This window comes from Monopterus albus, unplaced genomic scaffold (assembly GCF_001952655.1).
Source record: "Monopterus albus unplaced genomic scaffold, M_albus_1.0 scaffold422.1, whole genome shotgun sequence".
Taxonomy (NCBI): domain Eukaryota; kingdom Metazoa; phylum Chordata; class Actinopteri; order Synbranchiformes; family Synbranchidae; genus Monopterus; species Monopterus albus.
Window position 1 is genome coordinate 89,977 of NW_018128302.1, and position 11,765 is coordinate 101,741.

Here is an 11,765-nt window from a genome sequence, read left to right on the forward strand (position 1 = left end):
TGAGCCACACAATGAAGCTATGGGAAAGAGCAGTGGAAGCTAGGCTAAGAAAGGAAGTGGATATCTGTGAGCAGCAGTATGGCTTCATGCCCAGAAAGAGCACTACTGATGCAGTTTTTGCTCTGAGAATGTTAATGGAGAAGTATAGAGATGGTCGGAAGGATTGTGTCTTTGTGGATTTAGAGAAAGCGTACGACAGAGTGCCAAGAGAGAAGCTATGGTACTGTATTACGAAAAACTGGAAAGGAGGTGGCGCTCCACTAAGTCAGAAGAGTTTTTCATAGCCTGGAAAGCTAGTTTAATAACATATAAGACAGCCCTTCATAGTGCCAGAACCGCATTTTATTCATGACTGATTGAGGAAAATAAGAACAACCCCAGGTTTCTTTTCAGCACTGTAGCCAGGCTGACAAAGAGCCACAGTGCTGTTGAGCTTAACATTCCCTTAGATCTCAGCAGCAATGACTTCATGAGCTTCTTTACAAATAAAATCACAACTATTAGAGAAAAAATTGGTCGGACCACTCCCACAGCTCTCACAGATGTGCCATCTACTACAGTGGCTTTAGAAACATCTGTAAGACCTCATTTATACTTGGACTACTTCTCCCCTATAGATCTCTCTGAGCTGACCTCAACAATTGCTTCATCTAAATCATCAACATGTCTCCTGGACCCCATTCCGACCAGGCTGCTCAAAGACGTCTTTCCCCTAATCAACACGCCCCTATATTAGATCTGATTGACCTCTCTTTATTAACAGGTTATGTTCCACAGGCTTTTAAAGTTGCTGTAATTCAGTGGTTCTCAAACATTTTCTGTCATTCCCCACTTAAAAGGGTGGGCGAATTTTCAAGCCCCACTTGTCAAGAAAATAATAACAAAATCGGCCAATTTTAAAATTTCAAATTTACTGAAATATCAAATAACACCAAGCTCAAAACAGATAAAATATAAGTGCAACTGTATCGTTTGACAGGGGGATAGTTTTCAATTTTGCAGCACTTGTCTCATCCAGAATAATGTCTACAGCAGCAGGGAGAATGAGCTGCTCAGCAATTGTGTGTGATTTTTTTTGCACTGGACAATTCTGTATGCCATTTTGAATGAAGCCATTTGTCCTTTGCTGTTCACTGATGCAGATTTTACCATGCGATTTTCCTCCTGATAGTTTTCTGCCAGCTTTCTTTCAAAGAAATTTATTTCTAAAATCCTTGGAAAAGCTGTTGCAAAGCAGTTATGTGGTCTATATGCCACCATTACCCATCACTGTGTGTCCTCTCTCTCTCCCTGTACCTTTCTGCAGGTTGCCCTGGCTCTGGAGCTCTATGTTTCTGATGAGCAGTCACCGGCCACATCAACCTGACCAGTGTTTGATTGTTTGTTGTGTCTTGTTGCTTTTCTTCTTTTGTCTCTCCTCTATCCACTCACCCCAACCGGTCGAGGCAGAAGGCCGCCCACCGAGAGCCGGGGTCTGTCGGAGGTTTCTTCCGTTAAAGGGAGTTTTTCCTCCCCGCTGTCGCCAAGTGCTGCTCAGGGGGGTTTGTAAGTTTTTTCCTTGATGATAATAATAATAATGTCTAGACCTTGCTTTGTAAAGTGTCTTGAGATGACTGGTTGTGAGTTGGCACTATACAACTAAAACTGAATACCAACCACTGTATCCAGACACTTACCACTGGTGGTGCTTTCACAGACAGTTTCGCTGAGCTGGCCGGGGTTGGGGTTCCTATCTACATTGATCTGAACCTGGACACAGTACTCGGTCCATGGCTCCAGGTCCTTCAGAATCACATGGTTTTGCTGTGTGTTGTTGATGTGTCTGGCCTATAGGAAGCAAGAGAAAAGTGGTCAGGTGAGTACTCTAGTCCACCCACAATTGCCTGAAGACAACAGAGTGAGATGAGATCTACCATAGGTGGCCACTGATAATCATAGGACAGTACAGAATTTTCGTCCATCACAGAACATGTGTTAAACGTTTGGTTAAAGACAGATTAAAAAACTGCCAGTATGAAGTAGGTTCAGTGATGATTACATCTGTAAAGCACATGTTTAAAATACCTATTAATAAAATTGTGGAAATTCTTAGTCAGCCAGGTCATGGCATATCTGAATAATAATGAATATGTCTAAAGCATGGGAAGGACCTAAGTATGCAGACCCATTGCTGAGGAATACTTTAACAGACTTTTAATATGGAGAACAGCAGACAGAGCGACAAGGGGAAAAAACTCAAGGAGCTCAACCTGACATCATGTAACAAATCAACTAAAAATAACAACAAAAACAGTTCAGCCAGGGAGCGAGGGAAACTAAAATCAAACTCACACTCCAACAAAACTGAAGAAACAAACCAAGAATCCTTTATACAAGTTAATCCAAAACTCAAAGAAAAACAGACTGAAGGAACCCAGGGCAGGAACAAACAGAAGAAGGAAACAGACTTACAAGAGTAACACAAACTGGCAGGGTGAGCAGACGCAGCAAGCACAACAAACCAGCAAGCTATTGAGGGAAAGATGTAGCATATATACACAGGCAACCAAGGGCTAATGAGGGACAGGTGAACACAATGAGTGGTGACTGTAGACTGGGGTAAAGCTGGGGCAGGTGAGGTGTTTGCTCACCTTTGAGTACTAAGTCAACGCATCTAGACTCCTGTCTAGCAGAACCTGCTGTTTATTCCTGAACTGCCAGCAATCCTGTTAGACTCTCAGTCCGTTCGCCTGTGAGTTCCCAAGATACTAAGGACACCAGCCTGACTCCTGCTATATTATCTGCTGTCTGTCCCTGAGTTGTCCTTGACTCTCCTTTTCCTGATGCCGTCTGCTACTCTCACCACCACCTCAGTCTACTACCACCACTCTGCACCGATTCTCCACTACATGGTCAACATCTCCTGCCTTTGTCTGCTTGCATGTGAGTAGCCCTGTATCACCAGCTAGACTGGCCCTACTTACCCCCACTATTACCTTTACTAAGTACCTGTCCTACCAGTTACTCTTTTCCCACCTCTGCTTTGTTCCTGTGAGCTCCTGGGCCCACGATGGAACTACTCCACTCCCATCCTGTCTGTTCCCACTCACCTGAATGTCCAAGGTCCTCTGGCCGAACTGACTCCTTCCTGGTTTGTCTTCACTCACCTGAACGTCCAGGTCCTCCGGCAAAACCTACTCCTGCTCTGCCTGTTCCTCTCGCCCGGACCTCCAGCTGCACCAGCCCATCTCCAGTCTGCTCCACTTACCTGTACCTTCCTGTGCCCTGTATCTCACCAGTAATATGCCAACTCACCAGTGTGTTCCTGGCCCTGCAGCTCCACCCAAGTTCTCTCCTGCCTGTCTGACTCCCCTGAGGTCTCCTGGACCCACGGTTATATTTTGGTTCATTGTAGCCTATTCTTGAATAAAGACTTTCTGAGCTCCAGTCTAGCCTTGTTCTGCATTCTGGGTGCTAGTCCTGTGTGAGCGTTCCCTAATAGGAGAACGTTGCTGGGGAGAGGGATGTCTGGACCACCCTACTGAGCCTACTGCCTCCATGACCCCAACAAAGATATGCAGCTGCTAATAGATGGGTGGATGGACAACGACCATAAAAGTGCAGTGACTTTAGAGAGTTTTATTTTTCATGAAATCAAGTTTATTTTCTGACTGATTAAATCAAGTTTAGTCTACAACAGGAGGCTGTTGCTGACATCCACAAATTAAAATAAAACTTCATGTGCAAATAAACATGGCACTGCCCCTATTCCAATTAAATGTAAGATGGAACTGATTGAATTCCTTTCAAAATGCCAAAGTTTCTTAATATCATAGTCAGCAATTTAAATTTTTTATTAAAAAGCATGCTCTGAATTGTCTGTGGCTTCATCCTGTCCTCTGCTGGTCAGACTCAACCCTAAAGTCCAAAAGAATTCAGCTTATTTTCATACAGAGCTCATTAGACTCAACTATTAAATACAGGAAATGAGCATGTGTTTTCTTATTCACATCAGCATATGGGCTTAGTTGAAAAGTGACCATGTGGGGTACCCTGATAGCTGAACGGTTATGGTGTGGTGCACTCTATACCCACGCTCTGTATGTGCACAACATCGGTGGCTTAAGCCCAGCCGCCAAACTTTGTTGCAGATCCTCTCCCCTGTTTCCTGTCTGTCCCGCTGTGATCCACTTAAATAGTAAATAAATGCAAAATTGCCCAAAAATAACTTAAAAAAGAAAAGGGGCCTATGCATGTTGACTGCAGAAAGGGTGAACACATTACTTTACGTTTTCTATTCTGGTTGTTCAGTGGGTGTTTGAGAAATTGTTCATACTCTCTCCATTACTGGCAGACTTTATTAAGTGGTGTTGCCTGAAGTGAAATACAGCATCATCTCTAGTCTGCAGTGTGTGTGAGCGACTCTACCTCCTTCCTCGTCTTAAACACAGAGTTATTTGGTCATCGTGACATAACTTAAAACATCTCCAGGCTGCTTAATTTTCCTCTCCTCTGCTTAAGTTAACATTATGTTACCATTAAGTGGTACTGGAGTGTAGAATCAGATAACAGAGTATTAGAGGGCGGTTTACTTGAGGGTGGTATTGGACCCGCTACCTCATACTGGTGTTGGTACATCCCTACTGTCATTTCAAAACATGACAGGTTTTTGTCATGGGTAACCAAACAAAGTATCAGATCCCTAATTCTAATGGTTAATAATGTTTTACTCTTCCCTACCACACAGGAACCATAACTCTGGAATAAAAATGTCTCCCACCTTTTCCTTCTGGCTGCCGTTCCAGTAGGTGATGCTGTAGGTGGCAAATGCATACGTATTCCTGAGTGTTGAGATAACGAACACTGGATCTACAATGCTGACGTAGATAGCAGCCCCATTGGACAAGAGAGACACACGGGGTGAACCAATGATGGCTGAGGAGGAGAAAATACCAGGAAATGTGAAATGTGTTTATTTAACAATATTTCTGTTTCAGCTACATTTCAGATTCAAATTGTATTTGTAAATAAAATGAATCCAAGTGAGATATTTCAGTGCAATCCAGGATCTTTGTAAGAAATACTGAAAAAAAAAATCAACAGTTACTCTGATAATGTAAATAAAATGCCTTCAGGTATGAAACAAAACCAAACTGCATGATCAAGATCAAAAAAGTGCAGCTGCTACTAAAAATATTATCAGTGAAATAAAGCAGCATACATCTTTGTTTGATCAGAACAGAAATTTCTAAAATGCTAAACATCACACACATTCGACATCCCACTCTAAAAAGATGACATGGCTAACATATTAGCTAAGACTGACAAACATAAGTCCATTATTCAATCCCTCTTTAGCTCTGTTGTCTCCGCCAACTCCTGATAAAATGATCTGGATTTTTAACTGCTAAATGTTGTGTTTACAAGCTAGTTGCTAACATTGTCCATGTGCTGCTTTGTACTGGGCAGGTAGTGGTTTTTTAAACAGAGCATATGAATGGTGGAAATTGCCGCTCCCCGGCTCAAAGCCCCATCAGGCCGCTCGGGTCATTATCACTCAGCGCTCAACTCAGATTGCATCCCGCTCCACTCACATCACACCCGCCCCCCCCCAAAAGGAAAATAATCTGCATATGTTTTATCTTAAACTGTTACCTTACAGCCAAAAGAACTAATTTTTTTATAAATAGAAACAATTTATTTCAAATTACAGTTAGGCCTACGTAACAAGGAATATAACAAAAGTTATCATGTACAGGGTTTTTCATGGAAAAGCCACTGAACACAGAGTGTCTACTCACTATCTCTGTCCAAGATAATCTGCTCACTTTCCACCCAGGCGGAGCTCGCTGACCCCAGCTGTGCCCGCACTCTGCCGGTGTATGTTCCATACTCAATGATGGGTGGATGCATGGAGACACTGAGGCTGGTGAAGTCACATTCAAGGGTGATGATGTCTACACAGCCTACATTGTAGTTTGTGACTGAGGTTCTGTGGACAAATCATAGTACTAGTAATACTTACTTGTCAGCAGTAATTTCACTTTCAAGTGTGTTTGAGATGACAGCAATCAAAAAGTATGGCAATGGAAAATGATAACTTTTAACCAGCTGTTGCTGTCAAATAAATAAATAATCATTACACCTTAAATATTCTGCCCATATTTTTCTTATATTTGTTAAACTGCACTAATTAGCTGAAAAAGCATTATTTCCATTCTACACCGTAATGTATATTATCACCTTAATTTTGTTTATGGCTACCATATGGCATATTTAAACATCCAGCAGACACAACACAACACGGTCACTCATATGGAGCCACGTCTGTGTCCACCTCAAGAATCTAAGGTCAATATTCCCCCTCTTTTAGCTGTTTTTGGTCTCTGACAACTCCTTAGGGAAATATCTGGCTCTTTAGCTGCTTGACTAGGTTCAACAGTTAGTCTCTAACTGTGTCTGGCTGCTGTTGAGCTGCCAAGCAGGGAGTGTACAGTGGCTCTATGGAATATTTCTGTGAAAACAGCTGCCTGCTGCCAGGGATGTACCGATCCGATACTCAGTATCGGTATCGGCTGATACTGTGCAAAATTATTTGGATCAGATATCGGATAAAAGAATTTAATCCATCTGATCCGATACCATGTAGCAACGTTTAGCTAAACTTAAACGGACATATCATAAAGCAAGTGTTGCATCGGTTCTTTTTACCATGCTAACTCTGAGAGACGAGGCAGTCCAAGTAACTACAAAACAGTGCTGATTTATTCAATGAACACAGGTAAAAAATTAACATTACACGCTCAGGAGTCTTTGCACTTCCAACATGCACGCAGGCAGATGAAAGATGAAAGACCCTGAACCACAACGGGCCTATACATTATATCACTTCGGGCTAACCCCATTCTACACAGGAGATGCCAAGCCGTGGCGTCTCCCAGGGACAGCTTTGCAGCTGCCCAAAGCAGTAGTCAAAGCATGAAGAAAAATCAATGTGTGATTGTCTGTTGATTATGTGGCGTGTAGCTAAAAAAAACATTCTAACACGACCTCTAGTGACATTAAACATAAGAAAATATTATGGCTATGGCTACAGTTATACACGTCATAATAATAATATTAAACATCCTGTCTCCTGACAGTCATAAACTTTTCTATCTAGTTATCGTTGACCATAAGCAACCTGCAGCAACTCATGAGAATGACTAAGCATTTAACAGCCTAAGCTACACACCCTGTCTACTCCAAACATTCCTAATACATAAAGTACCTAACCAATATCTATCTAACTAAAAATACCTAACACAAGTGAGCAGGCCGCAGTATGTGTCATGTGAAGTGTAGGTAATGCATCATGGGTAGCACATGCTAGGCTAGTTTCAGAAGCTAGTGCCGCTATGTGGATATGTCAGCCGTGTGGACATACTTTAGGCTTCCAGACGAGGGAAGCAAAACAGCCGAGTGCAACCTGTGCAACGTGAGTGTTTCCAGGGGTGGAAGTACCAAAGCCAACTTCAACACTTCAAACTTGATTAAACATTTGCGTAAGCACCACACACAGGAGTACGAAGAATATATACAGACAACCAGTGCTAAAAAGAAAAGCGTGCCGCCTCAACAATCGCTGCAGGAAACATTATAGAGGCGTAGCAGTGTTCAATATCTTGATTTATGTTGTGGGCTTTTCTTCCTTTTGGGGATTAAAATATTTGTTTCATAGTTTTGACACATGATTTTTAGACGGCCTGGTTAAGCAGTAAATCTATACAAATATATTAACAATTTACTTGGTATTGGACAGGAATCGGTATCGGCAGATACTAAATTTTGTGGTATCAGTATCGGTATCGGATGTGAAAAACTGGTATTGAGCCATCCCTACCTGCTGCTGCTGGAAACAAGAGTGGGCCACAAAGACAAAAACAGAGGTCCAAAAATAGAATTACAAGCAGGAGCTCCACTGGAGCTCACCCCCTTCTGACAGCATTCTCAAATCTGATACTTTTGGTCTAAAATGTTAGCTCTCAGAAACAGCCTCAACGTGTTGCGTTGAGTAATGCTTGTCAGGTGTTCTGCGTTTGTTTCCACCACAGTGCGCCCATTTTGGAGGTGTGTTCTGGGAGCTAAATTTCAGCACCCCTCAGGAATTAGTACTAAAATCAAGTACCAGGGCTGTGTGTGTGCAGAGCAGTTACTGGTGACTGGTTAAATGTCTTCCCACCTTTAAGCATTAGCATTACAAGCACCGTGTGAAATCACACAGCTGAATGCTTGTGTGAGAAGGGCCCTCCCTCCTCTAAACAGCGACCGACGCAGTGAAAATACAGTGGAAAACAAAGCAGGATGGTTGCCGTCAACCCCAGAGGCTGTGCTTGGTGATGGTTCAGGGATGTACAGGGTGTATCGCTCATTAGGGCCAGATAGTGTTATGGCTTAGTCCCCCTCACCAGGAGGGTGAGGGAGAACTGAGGTTGGACTCAAGATTGCAGACACAGATGCTAGTAAAAAAAAAGGAGGTTTAATGGAACAAAACACAAAGTAACAAGATAACAAAGATCATGAACATATATAAACAGCAAAGTAGGGTAGAGATGGTGGAGGAGACCGGGATGACCAGGGGAAAAGACAGGCCAACAGCAAAAGAAACAGGAGAGTGGGAGGAACAGGATGGACAGGGGAATAGACAAGCTAACCAAGGGGACAGGCGGACAAAAAGGGAAATCCACAGCACAGGAACTGTCAGCGTGGATAACAAAAGAATGTCTAGCTAACCACATGGAAAAAAAAACAAACTCAGAGATCCACAGCACAGGAACTGTCAGCGTGGAAAACAAATGACGTATAATTCATACCACGACAATAGGTCTGTTACGGGGTATGCGAGTTACAGTAGTTAATGCTCCAGCGATGACAGATCGTCCGCCAGAGGTATAAAAAAGGTAGAAGGGTGATTACAGTGATGCGCCCCAGCTGTGCGCGACAACCCACAAGTCACTGATTACAAAATGCGACACAGCTGAGGCGCTGATCCTGCAAAAAGAGCGAGCAGGAGAGAGAAAGGCAGAAGAGAGGCAGGTCGCGCCGAGCAGACCTGACAGATAGTGGAAACACAGCATTAGGTCGCTGACGCCAACACACAGCAACAGTATTGAGGTGTCTCCATACTGAAAGAGCTGTGCTCAATTAATGCTAATGCAGTTTTTTAGTTTGTTTTATTGCTGAATTTTTTTGTTTCGGTTCTGACACAAAGCTCTGGTCAGGTATTATAGGGCTGTGCCCTCATTGGTCAGCAGCTTTTGTAGTGACAGACAATGGCTAGGAAGTGGTGTCACTTTATTTATCTTCTGGCTGCCATCTGTATTGCAAAATACAGGTACTAGAGGATGAGTGGCCAAGATAATCACCCATGATAGCCAAATAGCTTGGTGTAAAACAACATGAGCTTGTTGTGGGACATCTGTGCCTGCTGTCGGGCACACGCACACTTCTTCTTTTGATGCACTGTAACAGGTACAACAGGTAAGGAGGTCACCATTGCGTTATATGTCATGTTAGTACATGGTGTGTTATTATTAGCTTTAGGCGCCGACAGAGATGGTAGCCTTGGTTGCTCGCACTGTCTTGTGTTTGTTATTGTTTTTTGTTTTCTTGTTTTCTTGCAACTCATCCCGGATTACTTTTACCAGAGAACAACTGTTAAATATTGGACAACTCACACCAAACTACCCTCCTCCGATTTTTGTGAACGAAGAATGCTGTATGGACATTCTGATCGGAGGCACAGCGGCAATATTCGGGACCAGGAAAAAATGCCTCTGTGGAAAGTGGGCGGGCTCCTTGGTAAGTGTATGACAGAGGGGAACAGGGACTCCACTCCCGTCTATCCACCTGGCAATCTCCGCTCCCTGGTCAACAAGATGGATGAAATTCTTCCCGTCAACAGGACTAACTCTGAATTTGCATGCTCTGCTGCTTTGTGCTTCACGGAGACCTGGCTGAGCGACTCCATCACGGACAACGCGATACAAGTACTGGGCTTCCAGGTGTACAGAGCGGATCACGTGACAGAGCTGTCCGGGAAAATGAGAGGCTGCAGCTACAGACCTGGACGAACTCACTGACACTGTCACATCTTATATCAGCTTCTGTGAGGATGTGTGTGTGCCCCAAAAGACCTTCTGCACATACAACAACAAGCCCTGGTTTACAGCAAGACTCAAGCAGCTTCGTCATGCCAAAGAGGAGGCTTACAGAAGTGGGGACAGGTACAGCCAGGCCAGGAACACACTGACAATGGAGATCAAAGCAGCAAAGAGGAGCTACTCTGAAAATCTGAAAGCTCAGGTTTCAGCCAACGACCCCTCGTCTGTGTGGGGGAGCCTGAAAACCATCACTGGCTATAGAAAATCATCCCCCCTGCTGTGGAGGACCATCAACTGGCAGACGACCTGAATGCATTCTACTGCAGGCTTGTCAATCAAAAATTAACTGTACTTAGGAATCTGTTTACTCAATAAAAACTGTAATCCATTCTGTTAATGTAAGAGCATACAAAAGGTTTAATAGAAACGCTGACGCCAATCGGGTTAGCTTTCAACAACTAGCGTTACTACTATAAGTTAGTAGTTTTGCATGTACAGCTTCCGTTAACCTTACTGCTGTTAGCTAAAGGTAGCGCCATAAGTAAACACCCTAATGAAATAGCTACCGGTAGCAATACGGCATCTTCACTGTTTAGCCAAGTAGCTAGCCTGCGACAGGAAGACGGCTACCGGGCAATGGACATCACAGCTCGAGCTCGCGGTGTCCACCATGCCATGTCCCCGTTAGTAAAAAGCAAAACAAAAAACAAGGACATCTCACCTTTTATGCATGCTTTGCAGAATTGGTGTTATCGTTTCATAATACTGGTCCTCGCTGCGAGCCAAGCCAGCCATTTTCACCCGCTTTGGTGCTGCTAAAGAACCGGGATGCAGCGGAAGAGGAGGAGAAGGAGGGTGGCTGGTGTTTACGTTGGTTACCATGAGCACCACTTCCCACAAATCCCTGCTGAAAAACGCACGTGGTGCGATAGGAATACGGGCGCGAGCTCTCAGGGTTTTTAAAGCAAGTAATGGTTGTTCACAACAAAGATGTAATCTTGTTGTCACATAAATCCTATAAACCCTAGTGTCTGGTAAGATAAACTGTAGTATTTTCTTCAACAAGCTGTTTAATATTTAGCGTTAGGCTGTTTTAGAAAATGTAAAACTAGCTATAATGTAATTCTACACTTCTTAAACACTTTATTAGGTTGGCTACGTCTGTGATTTGGATGCTATCTAATACAACGGCTTTGCCATAACATCTGTCTGTGAACTTCACAGTGTTTCAGTTTTTGGTGACATTGTTTGAAATTTGTAAATTCAATGATATTGTTATTATGGAGGTTTAGTGAACTGTACTGGAATCCATTATATTCAGTGGTGTCTATATATTTTTGTCCAAAACCACCTTTCATTGTGACCTTAATGATAAACATATATTTATTGAATCAATACATTTCTAATAAACATTATGAGCTTCATAAGCTATGTCATGGCAGGGCTGTTGAATGGAATTGCATTCATTTGTCTAATAAAGTGCTTGGTGAGTGTCCATATTAGTAATTACTTGCTTATCAGAATAAATATATGTTTATATATATCACAAATATATACTTCTAGGACAGACTGAACATCACCGTTCACAAAACATTACATTTGCGGACAAGGACAGTATTAATGTGAAATGTCATGTCACAATGT

The 11,765-nt window shown here is 42.9% G+C and overlaps 1 protein-coding gene across 2 annotated transcripts in view; it reads right to left on the reverse strand.

Moving 5' to 3' along the window:
• The window catches only part of LOC109951994 (interleukin-10 receptor subunit beta-like), a 41,505-nt gene that overhangs the window by 15,782 nt on the left and 13,958 nt on the right, over nucleotides 1-11,765 (reverse strand). Inside the window, exons 1-4 of one of the 2 annotated variants that reach the window (XM_020586814.1) lie at nucleotides 7,862-8,122; nucleotides 5,781-5,971; nucleotides 4,760-4,914; nucleotides 1,677-1,827 (exon numbers count right to left, since the gene is read on the reverse strand). In XM_020586814.1, the coding sequence (XP_020442470.1) occupies nucleotides 1,677-1,827; nucleotides 4,760-4,914; nucleotides 5,781-5,892 (418 nt within the window). In that variant the 5' untranslated portion in view covers nucleotides 5,893-5,971; nucleotides 7,862-8,122. Of the gene's footprint in view, nucleotides 1-1,676; nucleotides 1,828-4,759; nucleotides 4,915-5,780; nucleotides 5,972-7,861; nucleotides 8,123-11,765 lie in introns of those variants that run through there. The other variant, XM_020586813.1, reaches the window with a different exon arrangement.